The 21,293-nt window shown below is 42.5% G+C and overlaps 1 protein-coding gene across 2 annotated transcripts in view; it reads left to right on the top strand.

Moving 5' to 3' along the window:
- PTPN1 (protein tyrosine phosphatase non-receptor type 1) overlaps window positions 1–18,135 on the top strand; it is a 118,990-nt gene extending 100,855 nt beyond the window's left edge. For both annotated transcript variants that reach the window (XM_033963473.1, XM_033963472.1), the window contains exons 6-9: window positions 5,319–5,528; window positions 8,031–8,192; window positions 8,635–8,864; window positions 9,718–18,135. In XM_033963473.1, the coding sequence (XP_033819364.1) occupies window positions 5,319–5,528; window positions 8,031–8,192; window positions 8,635–8,864; window positions 9,718–9,925 (810 nt within the window). In that variant the 3' untranslated portion in view covers window positions 9,926–18,135. The remainder of the gene's footprint in view (window positions 1–5,318; window positions 5,529–8,030; window positions 8,193–8,634; window positions 8,865–9,717) is intronic.
- The last annotated feature ends 3,158 nt before the right edge of the window (window positions 18,136–21,293 follow it).

The raw sequence follows: 21,293 nt of genomic DNA, 5'->3' as shown, positions 1-21,293 counted from the left end.
GCTTTGCAGCTCAAGGAAAGGTGATTGCTCCATCCTAAAGGGGAAGGAGAGTTACCTACTCAGGCCTTTACCCCAGCATTCATTAATCTCGTATGCACAAGGCAGAACTCTGCCTGTTAAGTTTGCTGGCAAGTGGACCATTTTTCAGTTTGCTCTTAGATGCTCAGAACACTTCTTCCCTGAGAGCTGAGGCTATTCTGGACTCTGATGGTCCATTGGGCAAGAACTCGGAGGACAAGGGGTCAGATTTAATCCCTTTATTGTCCCAAAGTGAGGCTTCCATGTTAGGAGAGGAAGTCTTCATATAGAGAACTAGGAGGCAATATCGGCTATAGACCAAGGAAAAGATCCCTACTGTGTTTGCTGACTCTTTAAGTCCTAGGCATTGCTGGAGATCATTACTGAGTTCCTCCACAAAACCTTTTCTCCCATTGTTCTCTTCTGAGTGGGGTCTGGGCTCAAGCCACATCTTTTCTATGGCACCCGGACTTGAGGATCCAAGTCAAAGAGCCCTGAGAGACCCCTGAAGGCTCCCTCAAGGTGGCTAAAACCATGATTCTTGTACAATCCCACTCTATTCTTGGACAAGTGGGTTATGCATCCCCTATTGTGAGACTGCTTGTAGAAAGCCTCATTTATCTATTTTTCTGTCTTCCAGTTGCTTTCCTACAAGCGAGACAGTAGGAGCTAGTATTTTCTGCTTGTGTTTATTTTTTCTCTTAGTCTTTCTTTTTTGCAGCTTCAGTGTTCGTGCTGCAGAGATTCCCCATGAGGTCTGTTCTGGCTGTGGGAGATTGCAGACTTTCTGCTTCTAGGCAGTTGGCTGCTCTGCAGTGCACCCTCTAGACAGCCTGCATTCGTAGATCGGGGCTCAGGGACCATTACCTTGGGAGCTTTGTTTGCCCCAGGTTCGTCTGCTAGTGGGCTTGAGTGCAGGCTCCATGGAGGCATACCTGGGATTGGAGCTGACTGTGTTCCTCCACCTCTTCGTATGCATGGATTTTCGATTGAGGTGGGGGCTTTGACTGAGGTGTTTGGGCCAAGAGGCAGTTAGAAGACTAGCAGTCCAGTTCCAGGACTTACTGAGGCAGAGGATTATGCCGCTCCACTTGTGAAATAGAAAGACAATCTGTAATATTCTGTCTAATAAAACAAAATTATTTCTTCTTTTTTGTTTCCTTTCAGAATAATGCCATCCTGGCCAGTAATATTCAATTTGTTATCCCACCCAGACAGGCATAATAAAGCCAAACTAATTAAAAATAACCATTTCATGGTGGCAACTCAATATATACAGTAGAGTTAAAAGAAAAACATTAGAAACAAATAAAATAGATGGTCAATATCTTCCATTGTAACAAAGTGAATTTGGACTGCTTTTGCTCTGAGAGGCTTCCCCTGTACTTTTGCAGTAGGAATTGCTAATGTTTGTTGAACTTTCTTGAATTCTGCTATGCTTTTGCTGTTTCCGCCTTCAGAGAGGCTTTTCATGTATCCACCACCAATTCCTTGAAGAAATAGCTTCTATCTAGTAGCTGTCTATTGAAATTTCAGTTGAAGACATGTGGGTCCTCTGCCTCTCCAGTACTTCTGGATTTGTTGATAGCATACGCATTCTGTGGCCAAGAGTGCCCCCTTGTGGTTAGAACCAAAACCATGTAGGCAGAGGGACATAACATATTTAAAGGCTAAGTGTGTTTATATATTTATATATATATATATATAAACTCCTGAATCTATCTTCTTTTGGCATCATATCATGACCTTGTGTTTTAGAGTTTTTTCAACTGAAAAAGATGTGCTTCACTCTTGCCTTTCCATCAATACGTGAACTGTTCTATGATACCACTTGCAAATCCATTTTATCTGTCACCGCCCCCTCTCTGTGGAATGCCCTTCCATTAGATTTTTGATTAGAGAATTCTCTTGAAAAAATTAAAGCTAAACTCAAAACTTTTCTCTTTAAAGACGCCTGTACTCTTTATTTCTAGCTCTCTCTTCTAAAGTCCTTAATTCTCATGAAGTCCTTTGTAAAACAACATACTGAACTGCCTGAAACACCAAAAATGCTTCTCTTGAAGTGATCCCTACCCCAATGTATCACCATTCTCCATTACCTCCCTTTTTTATTTATTTTACTTCGATGTACAGTGGAACCTTGGTTTACGAGCATAATTCGTTCCAGAAGCATGCTTGTATACCAAATTGCTCGCATATCAAAGCGAGTTTCCCCATAGTAAGTAAGGGAAACTCGCTTGATTAGTTCCCCCTGAGGCAACTGGTGTTGCTCCACCTTACCCCCAACCCCTGAGGCCACCGGTGCTGTTCCACACCCCTCCGAGAACAGGCATTGCCCTCTCTCCCCCCTCCCCCTCCGCAATCCAGCATCAACCCCCCCCCCCTGCAATCCAGCATCCCCCACCCAAACACAATCCCTTACCCCGATCTGGCACCAGCACCAACGCACAGAACGTGCTGGTGCCCGAACATCCTATCTCTTGCCTGGGCTGGGTCTTGATCATCTACGCATGCTCAAGGCCTTCTGGTTCTCGCTCTCTCCAAGATTCTCGGAGATCTCCAAGAATCTCGGCAGGAGCCAGAAGGCCTTGAGCATGCACAGATATTCAAGGCCCAGCCCAGGCAAGAGGTAGGATCTTTGGGCACCAGCACATTCTGTGCGTTGGTGCTGGTGCCAGATCAGGGTAAAAGATTGTGTTTGGGTGTGCGGGCGGAGGATGCCATATCATGGGAGGGGGGGGGCCTCGCAAATCAAGTCAATGCTCGGTTTGCGAGGCACGATTTGCCAGAATGTTTTGCTTGTCTTGCAAAACACTCACAAACTGCGTTACTCGCAAACCGATGTTTGACTGTATTTAAAAACTTCCCCTCCCCTACTTCCCTTTTGTTCCATGTACGTCAATTTGAACTTGTCTAGTATTTTTAATATTTGATAAGATATTGTTTTTAATTCACCTCTTTTATTTCTTTACTAACCTCATTATATTGTACACCATTTAGACACTTGTTCTGATAGACGGTATATCAAAAAATAAAGAAACTTGTAATATACTGTATATGTAGCAGTGGGGTACGTAGTATATTTGACACCCCAGGCCAATCATTTTTTAACAACCCCCTCCTTTATATGAAAAAATTATTTTTAGTAGTAATCCATAAGTCACATCAAGGGTGTAACTAGGAAAAAGCAGCATCTTTAAATATTGCAGTGAGCACTAGATCATCAGTGCACTGATTGTAAAACTAAACAAGCCAGATTAGTACATATTAGTGCTGCCCGATTCAGGAAAAAAAATTTCAATTCAATTCAGCCTATTGAATCGATTTTATACTGTGCCTTCACTAGGACTTGAACACGAGTCGATGGCACCTAATAATATCAAGCATGCTGTCTACCCCGACTCGCCTCTTGCCGCCCTGCTCTCTGCCCCGACTCGTTTCTTGCCGTCCTGCCCCGACTCTCATGTCCTTTCCCGCAGTGCGAGCGCGTGGTTTTAAACCAAGGGGTTAAAGCCACAGGCTCGCAAAGTAAAAAAGTTTTTTTAAAAAAGTTTTAAGCTCTGTAAGCATGCACAGACCATCTATAGGCAAAGAAAATTGTCTGCGCATGCATCGGGATCACTCATCAGCAATCCCTGCGGTCAGTTGGGGGCTTGACTCCGATCGCCCTCATTTTGCATGAGGATACTTTGTGAATCGGCCCCACTGCTACGGATTGGATCCGTGGCCTTAGTGAATCTAGCCCTTAGTCACGGGCTTGAGCTCAGGCAGTGTGGGCTCATTCTTGGCTCAGCTGCGATTTAATAGGGCGTCTGCATGGCCCTCCCCCCTTTTCCGGTATGGTTTTTCGCGGTTTGAGGTTCAGTTTGACTTTGGTCCAACTGACAGCCAGAAGACCAGGTTTGTCCAGTGAATCTGTGAAGCACATTTCATCTCCCTTTGATTCCAGCTGAAATCCTATGTTGAAGCAGGCAGGCACCACATGGCACAGTGAGTAAGTCTATTGAAGCATATGGGGAAAATCGTAGAGGGGTCCTTTAAAGTTGAACTTGAGAGTTTCTGAGCCCTTGTCCCCCACCTCGAAAACCTCTTTCCCTGTGTTTTTATTTTCCTTCAGGGAGGTCTCCATGGGCCATTTTTGGTGCTATTTTTCTGGCAGTGGCCATCTTGGATTTTTTTTTCTCAAATATTTTTTTTATTAATTTTACCAAGTACAGTGGAACTTTGGTTTACGAGCATAATTCGTTCCAGAAGCATGCTCGTAAACCAAAATACTCGTATATCAAAGCGAGTTTCCCCATAGGAAATAATGGAAACTCGCTTTGACACGTTCCCCCCCCCCCCCCCCCGCTCGCAAAGGCCCCCCGCCCGACCAACTTTAACTCACCCCCCCCCCGGTCTGGCACCTGCACAAGAACCGGCATCGCGCCCCCTCCCCCGCTCAAATCGGCACCCCCCCCCTCCCCCCGCGAGAACAGGCACCCCCTGCCCAACCAACTTTAACTCACCCCCCCACCCCCATCTGGCACCGGCATGCAGCCCACAGGACGTGCTGGTGCCGCTTGAAGATCTTCTTCCTGCCTCTGCCGGCTTTGAGCATGCATCTGCGCATGCTCAAGCCCTTCTAATTCTCCCTTTCGCCGAGATTCTCAGCCAATCATTTGTTACTACTAGCACATAAAACCGATCTGAGAAAATAAATGTATTGGCATCCAATGGGATGTTCAAATGTTTATAACTAAAAGAACAGATGTAAATTGTGTAGGAGCTTCCAGGCATGATCACAGCAACAATCATTAGTTCCAAAGTCCATATCAACGTTTTCCATTGTTTTTAAAAATAAGTTTTTGTGTATAAAATACTTCTTCCAGAAACTCTGCAGCTACTACTAACAAACCACCATAAAGAACTTCCAACACCCGACTTGAATTTAATTTCACTTATTTTTTTTCAGTTAGGACGTCAAGGATGCTGATTTGTGGCACAATATCATCTTAAAGAAAACAGGAAATCTTGAGATCCAGTTAGTAGCATACAAAAAGATTTTTGCATACCATCACAAAGTTAATTAGATCTAGTGACAACACAACCAAAGCTGAAAAGCTTACAGATGGAGGGAATCTGTCTCCCCTAAAATATTAGCCTAGTCTTCTGTAATAGACATGCTTTATTGGGTTCAAATCATGGAAGGAGTCTAACACATTTCTGAAAGTAATGGTGGAGGGCTATTCCTAGTTTGTTTAGCATTGAGTTGGAAAAATGATCAAAAATAAAACTTCTCAAATATTTATTTTTTACAGTCACAAGAGACGAGAGAAATCCTGCACTTTCACTATACCACATGGCCTGATTTTGGAGTCCCAGAGTCACCTGCATCATTCCTCAATTTCCTGTTTAAAGTACGAGAATCTGGTTCACTCAACGTAGAACATGGATCTATTGTGGTACACTGCAGTGCAGGGATTGGCCGATCAGGGACCTTTTGTTTGGTTGATACTTGTCTTTTGCTGGTAAGAGTCGATTTGCATGTGGTGATGTAGCTTTTTCCTTGTATGTGTGTTAAAAACAAATTTTTGACAGGGGAGATCAGTTGACACACTACTCTTTCACTAATGACTGTATTGTTTTGTTAACTATGCAATCTGAATTTTAGTTCAGGAGCTCGAACTCTTCTGCTTTCATTTACAGTTGATGTAGAGGCAGAAAACTTATTTAAACTTAAGGAATATGTTGTAAAGAAATATTAATCCAGTAAAAAGGTGTTGTTAACATTTATTCTGTTGTAACATGATGTAGGGCGTGTTAACACTCATGAGCTAGTCACAATATTGGCAAAGTTTTATTTATTAATTTAAAAAAATTGTCACCTGCTTAAAATCTAAGAAGTTTATCAAAACATAATCACAATAATATAACAATAGGGTTATTCCATACCAACTGTACAAATTTTCAGAATGATCCCCTCCTTACCATCTCCAATTTCAATGAAACTTGGCACATAGATGCTCTGGCTTGAAAAACTAAGCCTTGCAAAGTTTCAACCTCGAAAACATGAAATTCATTTAGAAAGAGATGCCTAAGTAGAGGCCCTAAATTTTTTGAGCGTGTCATACGAAACAAATGGGCAACTTCAAGGACCAGCCTGAAATTTAATCACTTTGGTTCAAAAAGCATTGGATAGAGCAACTTTTACTCTACTCCGATTTCAATGATCACCTTGCACAATAAACCTGAAACAGTTCTGTAAAATACCATACACAGTCTGCTGAATAATAGAAAACACGTTATACAGTGGAACCTTGGTTTACGAGCATAATTTGTTCCAGAAGCATGCTCGTAAACCAAAGTACTCGTATATCAAAGCGAGTTTCCCCATAGGAACTAAGGGAAACTCGCTTGATACGTTCCGACCCATCCTCATCCCCCGAGGCCAGCAGCGCTGCTCCACCTTAAACCCCCCCCCTTCAAGGCCACCGGCGCTGCTCCATATCCCCCCCCCTCATGTCGCCCCCCTCCACGATTTCGCATTCCTCACGCACCCACCCACCCAAACACGTTGGCTTATCCCCATATGGCACCGTCACCAACGCACAGGACATGCCAGTGCCAGTGCCCGAAGATCTGCCGCCTTCCTTTTGCTGGGCCTTGAGCATCTGCGCATGCTCAAGGCCTTCTAGTCTCACTCTCTCCGAGATTCTCAGAGATCTCCAAGAGAGTGAGACTAGAAGGCCTTAAGCATGCGCAGATGCTCAAGGCCCAGCAAAAGGAAGACGGCAGATCTTCGGGCACCGGCATGTCCTATGCGTTGGTGCCGGTGCCATATGGGGGTAAGCCAACGTGGGTGGATGCGTGGGGATGCCAAATCGCGGGGGGGCGGGGGGGTACTCGTAAATTGAGTCAAGCTCGATTTCTGAGGTGCCGATTTTGCGAATGTTTTGCTCGTCTTGCAAAACACTCGCAAACTGGTGCGCTCGTATACCAGTTTGACTGTACTGTATTTGAAACTAAATAGGGAGTCAATGCAGCTGTTTCAAAATTGGGGAGATGTGTTCAAATTTGGACACTCCAACCTACATTCTTTCTGCAGAATTTTGAATCTCCTTTAATGCTTTTACTTATACAGTGGTACCTTGGTTTACGAGCATAATTCGTTCCAGAAGCATGCTCGTAAACCAAATTACTCATATCAAAGCGAGTTTCCCCATAGAAAGTAAGGGAAACTCGCTTGATTTGTTCCCCCCCCCCCTCCCGAGAACCAGCATTGCTCCCCCGCTCACAAAGGCCCCCCCGCCGTGTGATCTGCCATCCCCCCATGATCCAGAATCCCCCCTCCGGCTCGAATCGCCCCCGCCGCAATCAGACATCCTCCCCATACCCATCACCCACCCGAACACATCACTTACCCCCTATCTGGCACCCAGCACCAGCGCATAGGACATGCCGGTGCCCGAAAATCTGTCATCCTTTTTGCTGGGCCTTGAGCATCTGTGCATGCTCAAGGCCTTAGTTCCTGCTCTCTCCGAGATTCTCGGAGATCTCAAGAATCTCGGAGAGAGAAGGAACTATGGCCTTGAGCATGCGCAGATGCTCAAGGCCCAGCAAAAAGGATGACAGATCTTCGGGCACCGGCATCAGCATGTCCTGTACGTTGGTGCCAGTGCCGGGTGCCAGATGCGGGTTAAGTGATGTGTTCGGGTGGGTGATGGGTACGGGGAGGATGTCAGATCGCGGCGGTGGGGCGACGCAAGCGGGGAGGTGCCGGATCGCAGGGTGGAGGCGCTTGTACATCGAGGGAAGCTCGGTTTGCGAGGCACCAATTTTGCAAATATTTTGCTCGTCTTGCAAAACACTCGCAAACTGGTGCACTTGTAAACCGAGGTACCACTGTATGTCTGTGCTTGCAAGTGGATTAGCATAGTAACCAATCTCCTTATATTTAGGAAAGAGTTATAAACTAGAAAAATAATGTGTTTCAAGTTGTACTTCCAGTAATTGTTTTTGACTGCATTTAGATGGATAAGAGAAAAGATCCTTCTTCAGTGGGCATCAAACAGGTTTTGCTGGAAATGAGGAAGTATAGAATGGGTCTAATCCAGACATCAGATCAGCTTCGTTTCTCTTATTTGGCTGTTATTGAGGGAGCAAAATTCATTATGGGTGACTCTTCGGTGCAGGTATGTGTTTTCTCTTTATTTGCTAGAATTAAATGTAAGAGAAATTCTTTGCTTTTACTTTTTGTGGTGGAGGATATTGGGGAGATATGTTGAAACCACCCTTTGTAGGGGGTTGAGTTAGAGGAACTGAAGTAAACCAGTGTGAATCTGGAAGATATGCTAGAGCAAATTGTTAAACTGAATAAGAGCAAATCACTTGATCTTGATAGTATTTATTCCAGCATCCTAAAAACACACAGAAGATTGCAGATCACCTTCTGGCAGTTTATTGCCTATTACTAAAGCTTCCCCTGTAGATGAGTACTGGAGGGTAACTAATATAACAGTTTTCAGAAAGGGTAACAAACTTGATTAATGTTGCTGGATTTTGGAAAAAAAATTAAGCTCTGAAGTAATATTGCAAAACAAAAAAGAAATACATAAATAAGTTTTCTCTTTGAAGGAACAATGGAAAGAACTTTCCAATGAGGACTTAGACCCACCTCCAGAGCACACCCCGCCACCACCAAGACCACCAAAGCGTACCTCAGAAATTCACAATGGGAGAATGCCGGAACAATCTGAATTCTTCCCGAAACACCAGGAAGAGCTAGCAAAGTGCGCAGTTCTTGCTGTGGAAGAGACTGTGCCTGATGGGAGAGCTTCCTTAACTTCACAGCCCAACATAAACAGGTAACTTTATTGTATCTATGGACTGAGTGGGTTTTCTTTACATTAACACATTAATAAATGCCTTTTGATTTAGAGTTCTTCCATATTTTTGGGCCATATGGAACAAAAATGCACTCCAAGCTTGCCCACAATTGCAGCTCTTCCAATTAATTTTGTATGTTGAGAAACACTGTGTTAAAGTATGGGCATCCCTGTTCACACTGAAGAATACTTTCAGGTTTTGCCTGAGCTAAGAAAGCACTATTCCAAAATGGGAGCTTCAGAATAGCATCACATGAGGCTCCCAGTTTGGAATGCCTTCCCCAGCTGTCCATAGAGAACCTCCATTATAGTTAAGCAATCGACTTTTTTAGATTCATTGATTGAGTGAATGGAGTTTCCATATATCTGCTTTTACACTGCATGGGCAGAACAGTTTTTAAAATTCATTTGCCTGTGTTTAAAGGCATTTTGAAAATTGCCTACCCTTCACACAGCTAAAAGTATATGCATTGCTTGATTTAACCTGAACTAGGGATAATATTAAATCAGGGAAGGCAATGCATATAAGTTTGCATCTTTGAAAAGTATATGCTTATATACTACAGAAAAAAGGTATATGCAGAAAAAAAAGTGCAAATTTCTAAAGGTACTTTTTGCTAGGACAGTTTTCAAAAAGAAATTAAGGTCACATGGCTCTTATAACTATGTAAACATTTATGAAACTTGCCCAATGTATTCTTCTTAAGCAATTAGAAGCGTGGATACAACTATCTTATTTCAAATTTTTTACTTTGCAATGTATATTTTTTCTGCCTTCTTCCACTGAAGAATTCAGTACTGAACCTCTAATTTGTTTTTTTCTGTATTCCAGCACATATCAAGACACTGAAATCAAAAGAAGAACTGTTGATCAAAATCGACATACTTCACCTCACAAAGATGAGCATGTGAAAACAGAAAATGCAGAAGGTGAAGAGGAGAATCTGTGGTCAAATTGGAAGCCATTTGTAGTCAATGTCTGTATGTTAACTTTCCTTACAGCTGGAGCTTACCTTTTCTACAGGGTTTGTTTTCATTAATGGACATGCCAGCCAAAACACTTGTACAGTGAGTCCCACATTTTGACAGATTGGATAATTCAGTTTGTTCTAAACCGAGAAAAATAATTGAAGAACCTGTGCTTCAACTCGGCGCAAACAGATTGCTAACATAAAGCTGGAACTTTGATAGGATTTAAAAAAATAAAAATATTTGCTGCACTAGGGTTAAGTAGCCCTGTGGTCCCAAGAAGATGATGTTCTAATCTCAGGGCCTTAAACTATTCAGGAGTAAGCAGAAAAAATGCCAAATACATCCTTTTTTTAAAATAAAAATAACAATTATAATACATTGTTTGTTTTAACATTTTTTAAGTCCGTTCTCTTGTTTGTGGTGACATATTTCAGGAAAATACAACTAGGCACAAAAGTGAAATCTGCTTGTATTCTCTAAGTGTTGTAACCAAATATGATTAATTGATATCAGTCTTCCCCCTCCCCGTGCTCCTCAAAAGAAACATTATTAGAAAAAAAAAATATCAAAAGCATGTACTTTGAAGGGGAGGAAGGAGGAAAAAGGGGCTATATTTAAATCATTTCATGTACTGTATACAGTAGGTGGGATACATAATGTCCATAATAGGCCACACAGTGGGCAATTTTCAAAAGCCATTTATCAGTCTTAGTTGGCCATTTCAGAATTGTTCAGTCATTGCTTAACTAAAAGTCTGCACAGGAATCAACAGTTCATATAACTGGGGTATAAAGTGGGTGGGCCTGGTATAAAGAGATTTTCTGTAGCAATATACCCATAAAAAGAATAGGGCAAACCTCTGTAGGTTCTTTCCAGGGCCATTTTTCAAAGGGCAAGCAGGCTCGCTTTTCCTTTGAGAACTGGTGCAAAGTCCATGGGTAAAATTATGTATTTATTGTTATTTATATGCTGTGCACAGCCTGATTTGACAGTTTAGATAGTTACTGTAACTAAAATAAGTGCCTGCAGTCTTTGTATCTATGCAGGTGTTTTTTTGGAAATGCCCCCGTAATTAAGCAGAACAGAAAAAGATGGTTCTGTTTGAAATGGCCCAGTTACAGCATTGTGCAAAAAGATTGTGTTCAAGTGGCTAATATTAGGTGTATCATCTATAATTCTCCAGGAGTGAAGTTCTAGGCAGTGCCTCTATGACACTGGGGCATTTTATTATGAACATATCTTGTTCTAAAATGGCTTCTTTTTAATGTACACAATTTTTCTTTTTGTAAAAGAAGAAACAGCAGCAAAGAAAAGAAATCTATCCTTTTTGCATTTGCTCAGGGCAGCCCAATACATATTAATTTTTTCTTCTTTTTCTATTGAGACTTTGTTGTACTCTGCTTTTATATATGCCTCTGTACCATCCTTTGTACAGTTTAACTTCTGGTGCAAAAATAATAATTAAAGACAAGCAAATGTGCAATGGAGGTTTCTACCAGCATTCTAACAGCTGCACTGTTTGTGAGCTGATGTTGGCCTAATGATAACAGTATAAGGATTTCCCCTTTTTTGTTTTTCAGCAATTTGTATATCTGCAGGTGGTTTGGGTTTGTTTGGTTTTTTTTGGCCAGCTGACTTCTCTGGCTACTTTTGTTTGTATGGTAACATGTTATAAAATATTAACCATGGTATGGCTAGGAAGGAATTCTTTACATGGATGTGTGTGTATGCATTGGTACATGACAAATTAAAATCTTTGTTTTTTTGGTATAGGAATCCATATATTTAAAAATAAAAATTAAAACACGTGGCATAGATTTGACCAGGGCCAAACTTTAAGCAGGGACAATGGGCAGTGGTACAGGTCCCCATGCTTAACCAAGGCAGCACCTTTGTTTCCTTCTCTTTTGCCCCTGAATCCAGCATCTCACCCCTCTCTCAACCCTTTTGATTCTTTCTCTGAACCCTTTCCCCTGGAGTCGGGTATCTTTCTATCTGATACCCCCACCCCTCTATGTTATACCTTTAATGGTGTGTCTCCCTGTCTGTAGCTCACCATTAATGACAGTTATTCACCTGCACTGCCAGGGGCCAGTCCCAGAGCCTTCCATCTATGGTGTCCCACCTCCGCTGACACAACTTCCTATTTCTACAGGGAGTGAGAAGCCATAGGATGGTTTTGGTTCTAGCCCCTGGCAGCACAGGTGAATCACTTCTGCCACCAGCAAGCTGTAGACGCAGGGAGAGACACAATTTAAGGTACAATTGGGGAGGAGAGTGTCAGAAAGAGAGAGGGGGTTAGATGCCAGTCTTGTCCATATAGGGCTCCACAAGTGCTAAGACCTGCCCTAGATTTGACTATTCTACATCTTTTGTCTGTGCCAGCCCATGAACCCACACTCTCCATTCTCACTATCAAAAGACAAAAATCTTGTGAGAATAAAGTCTTCACATCATCTTTGTGGATAGTTCCCTCCTTTGCAAATTAATTTCATAAATTCAGGATCTAGCAATTTTATTTGTATAGTAGAAAAATATGATGACTCTTGGGAAGTTATAGTGACTTCCACAGGCAATAAATAATTCCAGGCAATACTATCTTCTATTTCTCTTTATTTACTTCCTTTACTTCCTTTAGAAAGATTAGGTTCTTAACTCGGTAAACTTCTTTCTAGTAGACAGACACTCTATACCTGAAGTTGGGTAGTCAGTCCCTTCTTGTGAGAATTCTTGTAGGGAGCCTCATTCACATTCTTTTGCTCCACCTTCCATCCCTCTGGTCTGTCCTCCAATTCCTCAGTTCGTACTAAAGCAGATAGCCCTGGAGAAGAAACAGAATAGGGAGGGGTATGGGGTGTTCACCGAGAAACATGTCTGCTCTGCTCATATCATTAAATATATAACATAAAATACCACTTAACCATTTGCAATACATAACAAGGTAAAAAAAATCTAATCTGGGATTTATGAGTCAAACTATATGCCTAAATAGGTTCAAGGCAACTTACATTACAAACAAGTTCCCAACCTGGGAGATTCTATAGATAACCCCTAGATTTTTCAATGCGGCAAATGCATTTTTTATCCTTGTCAAAGCTGAATAAAGGAAAGAAACAAGATGTCTGGATTCCCCAGCAAATTTGAAGCAGTAAGCAGGCAAATGATCATCTGATAGGGCGTGCTTCAGGAATAGAGTATCTGTCTATTAGGAAGAAGATTACCGAGATAAGAACTTAATCTTTCCTTCTAGTACAACATTTTATTCCTGAACCTCTGAAATGAATCAAAGCAATCCCCCGAGTTTAGGGTGGGACAGAGGAGCCTGCTATCAGAACTGAAGATCTGAATGTGGAGTCCTGTTTGGCCTCCACGTCCACCCTGTAAAACTTTGTGACCTTATGGAGAAAAGACCAAGTGGGCGCTCCACAGATTTTTTTACGGGGACACCGCTGAAGATTTCACCCTTGAGGAAGTCACGCTTCTAGTGGAGCGCACCTTCATGGATATAGGCAGACACTTTCCACTTCAATATAGGCTGAAGAAATGTCCATATGGATCCCTTTTGAAATAGTCGCATTCGAGGCTGGGTGGCCTTTGCAGGCAGCCCCCCAACCATATGAACAGATGATCCGTCAGTTTAAATTTATTCGTAACCTCCACATACCACAGTAAATCTGCCCACATCCAACAATTTCAACACCTGATCACTCTCGATCTTGAGGGAGTGAAGGCAGGCAAGTGTACTTAGTTGATGTGGAAGCTGGAAACCACTTTCAGTAAGAAAGATGGGATTGTGCATAAGACCACACTGGAATCTGAAATTCTGAGAAATGGATCTTGGCATGACAAAGCCTGACATTCGGACTGAGGTAATCGCCACCAAAAGCACCATTTTGATGGTAAGGTCCATCAGAGAAGCTCGCTCAATAGGTTATAGGGTTCTCTACCTAGCGCCCTTAGGACCAGTTTAAAACTCCATGCAAGAAAAGACTGTCGCTGCAGAGGATGGAGGTGCAAAGCACCCTTCAAAAACCTGGCCACATCTGGATGTGTGGCTAAAGTGTTTCTATTAATTATAAGCCCAAGACATGAGAGCCCTGCAATCTGAATTTTTAGGGACCCAATCTCTAGGCCTTTTTCCAGATCTTCCTGCAGGAAGGTGAGCACCACAGAGATCAGTACTGAGTTCACCTCAGGTCCGGTACTGAGCGCTTCAAGCTTGGAAGTGCTTCCAGACATTTGCATATGCGGCTATAGTCTCCTTCTTCATACATCTTAGACCTTGATTCCTTTGTAGATGGACCAGGTCTGCATACAATGGATACCTTGGCCAATATAGTGCTACTAGTATCACCAGCCCTTAGTATACCATTATCCTGCACAGAATATCATGGAGGGAAGGCGTCAAGACTTCCTGCCTTTGGCCATGATTGTACCAGAGTGTCCAGGCCTTCATTTCATGTCTTGTATCTTTGACTGAAGAACCAAGCTGCTGCCTTGTTGGCTGCCGATACCATCAGACCGAATGTCGGGCATTGCAACCAATTCACAATGAAGGTGAAGGCTTCTGAGACAGTGACCCACTCCTTGGGATGTAGGGTTTTCTGACTGAGGAAATCCACTTGCACATTGCACTCTCTGACCACATGTGCTGCCAAGAGTGGAAAGAAATGGGCTTCTGCCCATTGAAACAGTAGCTGGGCTTCCAAAAGTAGAGTTAGCACTCTTGGTACATCCTGGTGATTGACAAGACCACCACCATTGTATTGTTCGAGAAAACTTGTACCACTTTGCTCTCAGTTAACTCCCAAATGCCTGAAGTACCCTGTGGATGGCTTGAAGTTCCAAGCGATTGATTGACCACTTCCTCTGGGAAGGGGACCAGTGTCCCTGAACTGGACGCCCCTCGCAATGTGTCCATCATCAGGATCACCCATGCAGAGATGAGAAGGAGAAATCCTCTGGTAAGAGACTGAGGCTCTAATCACCAGGCTAGATTGTGAAGAGTTTCCGCTGTCCAAGGCACCTACTGCTGGAGCACATCCCTCTGCAGGCACAATCGTGAAAGTAGAGCATCCTTCTGTGGGCACCATCTGGAGAGGAGCACATCCTGGAGCGGATGCAAGTACACCCTTACCCAGAGGACTACTTTCATGGTTGCAACCATTGATCCTAGCACCTGTAAATAATGGCAGGCTGGCTGAGCAGTCTCGCTCTGAAACTCCCATATGTGATGCAGAAGTTTCTGTGGGCTTTTGAGAGGAACACTTTGTTCTCCCTAGTGTTGAACTGGACTTCCAGATACTCCAATATCTGCGTCAGTTCCAGGTGGCGCTTCCAAAAGTTGACTACCCAGTCTAGCTTCTGCAGCAGTTGAATTACTCTGTGAACTGTTAGTCTGCCTTTGGATTCAGACTGGGCTCTTATTAGCTAGTCATCTAGATATGGATGTACTTGTATACCCACTCTATGCAGGTGTGCTTGTTGTCATAATTACATCTTAGGAGTTGTGGCAGAGCAGGGTCCTGAAGATTGGGGGTGCATGGCCACTCCAAATCTTTGGAGCCTTGAAAGGATCTCTGGCCTGTAGGTCCTCCCAAAAACTGACAATATTGTCTGGAGGCATGAAAATTACCACAACCTGACCCCCTAGGAGCTCGAGGTCTGCTGTCTGGTAAAGACTTTGGCTTACAATCCTGCATACTGGAGATCATCCAGACCTTTCCAAAAAGTAAATGTTCTTTAAATGGTAATTTACTCAAAATCACCTTGGAGGAAGGAATCCCCCACCCACGGATCCATTGCATCCTGCAGGCAGAGAGGAAATAAGCAGACATTTTGCTTAGGACTGAAAAGATCATACAGAGAAACAGCTACATAATCCACTCCAGACATTAAAAACTGGTAATCTCTCCCAACAATGGTCTCTGGATTGTGGCGCAACTTGGACTTGCAAGCCCAAGCAACAAAGGACGATGACGCTGCTGCTTTTAATTCATCATCTGCACCCTTGAAGAGCTTATGAACAAAATTCAGCCTGCAGTCCTGTGCATCCTTTAATCCCATGCTGCCTTCACTGGGAATGGAGGTATACTTTGTAACCTGCACCATCAGTGAATCCACCTTTGGTGGGATAAAGAGCTAATTAAATTCAGTATCTATCAGATAGAGGTTTGGCCAACCAAAGGGGCCCCTCCGAGACCTTGAAATGGTCTGTGAGCATTTTGGTAATGTCTTTATGAGTGGGAAAACAGGTGGCCTGTGCTTTTGTTCCTGGAGAAATTCTGTGATCATCTTTTAAAGCGCTGAAGGCTTAAACAATCTGCGCACAGTTGTCATCCCCGAGATCAGGGGCCTCCAACAGATCTGGATCTCATCTCCTGCTACAAAGGACCCTAACTGGGATAGTAAAGGTATTGAAATAGAGCACACTTCATCCTAGTCCTCTTCAGACTGGACATCCCTATCTTGCACATGGCATTTTTGCTGGGGAATTGCACTCTTAGGGGAGAAATCCCCGGCACCAGCAGGGCAGCAATCCCCAAGGGTTCCATGCGGCCCTGACTAAGACACAGCCCCTGCAGATGCTCATGAGCTACTTTCTGGGGTTTTGCGGCAGCACTAAGGCTGTGCTTTGCCAGAGACGCACTTGTGTTGCTTCCCGGCTCAAATCTGGACTTTTTTCCTGCCCTTCACACCAACTGGGCATTAACACCCCGAGAGACCAGAGGACGCTAATCCAGTGGCTCCCGCCTGCCTTACACGTGTTGTGCAGCATGTGGAACATGGACAATCCTCAGATGGCCATCCATCGCAAACATGGCATGAATCCAAGATATCTGACCTGAGGAGTCCTTAACACCTGTTTTTAAGCAAAATCGAGGTTTTTGAAGCAGATAGAGGCTAATCAAAAAAGAAACAAAAACCCTACTCTTCAAAAAATACATAAAACCAATATAACACAACTAAACATGTTCCAAACTCCTCCTGCAATTACCAACTACTACTTAGCAGATTAGAAAATTTTAAAACTATTCCTAAAGAACTTCTTAATATCTTAACATATGTACTTCTTAATATCATAACAATTCTTATGTAATCTGCCTTGAACCGCAAGATAAAAGGCAGAATAGAAATCACTAATGTAATGTAATTATTTTCAAATTGAGAAATCCAAGATCTGCCATGGCAGCGATTGTAGCACCAAAAACAGCCCAGGAGAGCTACACGGAGGTCCAAAACTAGTGTTTTGGGGATTTTAGAGGTGGAGGATCCTAGCTCTAACCCCAGAACCACAAAAAATTGGTTTTAAAGACATCCCCCCCCCCTTTATTATTCCATGTTGTCAGCCTGTTAGCTGTGCCGTGCTGAGAGCTGCAAGTGCCGAAGCTGTAAACAGCTTACAGGGAAAATCTCTGCCTCAACAAGCCTGGAATTCAGACTGCCTCTTGGGTCCAACGAACCAACTGGAGACCTCAACTCCCCCCCCCCCCATCGGACTTTGCACGTGCATATTAGGGGGGGGGGAGATCAGTCGGCCTTGATGCTGAAAAAAACCTCATGGAGCCACTCAGCCTGCGCTTAAGTCCACTGTAGACACACCTGGAGTGAGCCTTGCTCCCAAGACAATGGTCCCTGATCCCCTGAACCTTTAGTGCAGGTTATTCAATTAGGTGTACTGTACTGCAAAGCAGTCAGCCCCTTGGAAGGAGACCCTCAACTTCAGAGTCTTTTCTCTCCCGCATCCAAAGCAGTCTCAAGAATGGGATCCTCGGCAGCATGAAAAGCCTCGCAAACGGTTAGAAATCCCCCCCCCCCCAATTTAATTGAAAAATAAACGAGCAGAAAAGATAGGCTCTTACCATCTCTCTTGTTGAGAAACAACTGAGGAATTGGAGGTCAACTCAAAGGGATGGAAGGCGGAGCAAAAGAATGCTAATGAAGCCTCCTATAAGAATTCTTGTGAGAAGAAATTAACTACCCACAAGTTCAGGAATATAGTGTCTATTGTACTAGAAAGCAACGTTCTTTCCCCTGTAGGGATTAGTGGCCTTGAGTATTTATTTGCTTTATAGAAATACAGCTGCATACAGGCACATCTGTGTAATGGGTACCTTTTTTAAATTCCATATTGTTTCCAAGTATTACACCTGTGTTAGGACCAGTTTTTCATTTTATTATTTAGAATGTAAATGTAGTTTCACTGAAGATCTGTTTTGCAAGAAAAGATCAGTGTGGTTAAAAAAAAAAAAAAAAAAGGAAAAGCAAAGGGGTAAAACATTAAGACCGCTATAGTGTGCTAAGGTTTTAAACCGGACTTGTTTGGGTACAAAACCTTGGGAGGGCCGCAATGCTAGTAGTACAAAGCAAAGGTAGCTACCACAGCTGATGAGGTATGGCAAACTGCTTACTTTTTGAAATGACATTAACTGCTAACACAGCAGATAAAACATAACATTTAATGTGCAGTAGCAACCCACTGCTAATTGCATGGCACAGTCCTTATTCATTCTACTGCCCTTAATGCAAATTTCGACATCAGGAATTTAATGTGGATTTTAATGTGTGCAAACAGCATGGTGCCGCATTAGTAGTTAATATGCACTAATTGCCACATGAAACATCTAATGTAGCTCAATATGGGGATTTTTTACTAAAGCGCTAGCCGATTTAGCGTGCACTAAACACTAATGCATCCATAGACTATAATGGATGCATTAGCGTTTAGCGTGTGCTAAATCAGCTAGTGTGCCTTAGTAAACGGACCCCTATATATGCCTCTGAGAGTATATTAGGTACACGTAAACATTTTACTAAAAGAGTTTGGGTTATACCTTGTCAGCTGAGTCTCCTTAAGGGTCTTCAGAGAAAAGGGTGACTTAAGTATATCATCAAGCATAAGTTTTGTGTTTTAGCTATAACCAAACGAGATTTTGTACATCAAGGCATGAAAAGTAGTAGTAGTTTTAATCAAATTTGTCCGTTACTGGCTTCTTTGGTTATACAAAAATCATGTTGCATGTATGTTCAGTATAGATTAAACAGGCAAAATATAACTTACCTATCAAAACAGTGATTCTGTGTAATTCTTTGGGCCTTAATAGCTACCCCCTAAAAACCTAGTTTTGCGTTTTATTGAAAAAAGTCTCCTTAAAAATGATTTTTCAAAGCATATACAAATATTATGCACTGTTACATCATCCTATTTCATCTGACCCAGCTGAGAGAAACATACAGGTTGAATATAGTTCGCCTCAGGAGAATCTCAGATCTGACATATGCCAGATACATTTTTAACAATCATATGTCTGATTTAAGAGCCCTAGTTAGCAGTGCTACAATCTATTTGGCATGGCTTTTCACACAGAGTGGATCAGCTGAAGCTGGTATATCATCTTACATCAGTGCTGCTGAACAATTTGGCTGTGGCTCAGCATTTGACAAGTGCAGTGCTTAAAAGTAAGTTGGTATATCAATGCATATTTATGGAGTAATTTATCTTTTCACCTATTTATGTTTAAGTATTCATAGCTGTAGCTTTCTTGGCATTGAAATATTAGCCTTGCATCAAGCACTGATCAGACTGTGCAAGAATCAATCTTCAGGCAGTACTGGGAATTCTCAGCTTGCATTTTGAGACTATTTGCAAGGCTGGTACTGACAGAAGTGGAAGCTGTCAGTATTTTAAGAACATTGTTGGAAATCTTGGGAATGTTGAAAGGGGGCTGTCAAAAGATATTGGAATTTGTTTATAGAAGAACCATATTATAATCTCTGTAGTTATGGTGCAGTATGTGATTACTTTGTCTCACTGATCTTCATGTCCTCTTGTAGTATATAGTGCACTGTCTGCTCCATGTATGTATTAGTATGCATGTAAAGTGTCCTGATTAAAATACCATGTGCTTGAAAGGTGAAAGATAACTTTATATTTCTGCTTACTAATGTCCCCAAATGTATAGATCAGTTATATCTGCATGATCTAATAAGCAATAGCTGTGGTTCAGGAGGCTGTTGCTGGAAATTTCTTTCAGCAATAGGTTTGTTTTTATACAATGATGTACTTGCCAAGTGTGTGGAATGACTTTTTGTTGATTTCTTAAATAGTCAATGAAACCCATTCTTTATCATATTCAGTGTCAGCCGCGTAACCCTAATAACAACATTCCAAAATGAATTATAAGCCCAATTTAAACCTCGCCCACCTTTTGGTTTTTTTGGCAGAGAAAACGTTTTTCACATTTCTGGACTTTACTATCGCACATGACACTTTTGTGAAATCAATTTACTGCTTCTGGAGGAAGCAGATAAATAAAGAGAAACTTAAAAGCCTAGAAATGGAAAAGCTCAAAATCAGTTACATCTCTCTATAGGAGACAGATTAGAGATGAGAGAACACATTGCCATATTGTTGCTTGGCATGTACAGCTGAGACTGGGCCAAAAAGAAAACTTGAAACTTGTTGAAATTGCCTTTGTGTATGTTTTAATGATGATTAATCACACTCATAGCTCAATAGGTTGCTTCCTGTATTCAATAAATTTGAGAATCTGTGTTGAAGTAATAGAAGTTTCTTGTACAATCCCACTTTAGTCCAGGACCAGTGGGTTATTTCTGTCTACCTGCCAGGACTTTGTAGGAAGCCTCAAATTTCAGAGACTTAAACTTCTCCCCCTCATATCTCATCACTGTCGCTGGTTCTTTAAATATCAGTCTTTTTCCTACAAGCCATGTAGGAGATGTAGGAGCTTACCTTTTCTCCACGTATTTTATTTCGTGTAATTTCAATCTTTGCATTCATGGTTTTTACCCTCGTGCTTCAGAGGTTCCCTGTGGGGACAGCTCCGACTGCGGGAGATCACAGATCTTTGGGAAAGTCTGTTTCTGGACTGTTCCCTGCTTGTCAGTAAGCCCTCTGGACAGCCTGCACATCAGATCGGGGCTCAGGCATGCTGAGCAGCATGTCCAAGTGTAGCAGAGGTGACCGGTCATGGAAGTCAGGCTGGTGGAGCAGTCAGAAGATTCAAAAGTTCAACTTTCCAGCAAGTTGAGGCAGAGGGATCTCCCTGTTCTGCCCTATCAGCATGTTTCTGTGAATACCAGCTAACAGCTTGAATCAGAGATTTTTTTTTTGGGGGGGGGGTTCTTTCAGAAGGGGTTTTTAGGTAGTTTCCCTGCATGCCCTCCCCTCCCCCACCCTAAAATCTTGGTTTTTGAGGGTTGTCTGAGGTTTTCCCGGGCTATTTTTAGTCAAACTAGGTCTTCAGTGGCCATCTTGGATTTTTCCAGATTTCATTTTAAAGTTTTTTTTTATACTTGCCAGCTTCATTTTTGGGAACAAAACACATAGATGACTTCCCAGGGCAGGATGTCATGGATTCATACCTGATTTGCGGTGGGTTCAACAGATTGACTATTGTAACTCTCTTTTGGTTG

This window comes from Geotrypetes seraphini, chromosome 11, assembly GCF_902459505.1.
Source record: "Geotrypetes seraphini chromosome 11, aGeoSer1.1, whole genome shotgun sequence".
Taxonomy (NCBI): Eukaryota; Metazoa; Chordata; class Amphibia; order Gymnophiona; family Dermophiidae; genus Geotrypetes; species Geotrypetes seraphini.
This window is presented reverse-complemented; position numbering and strand designations above follow the sequence as displayed.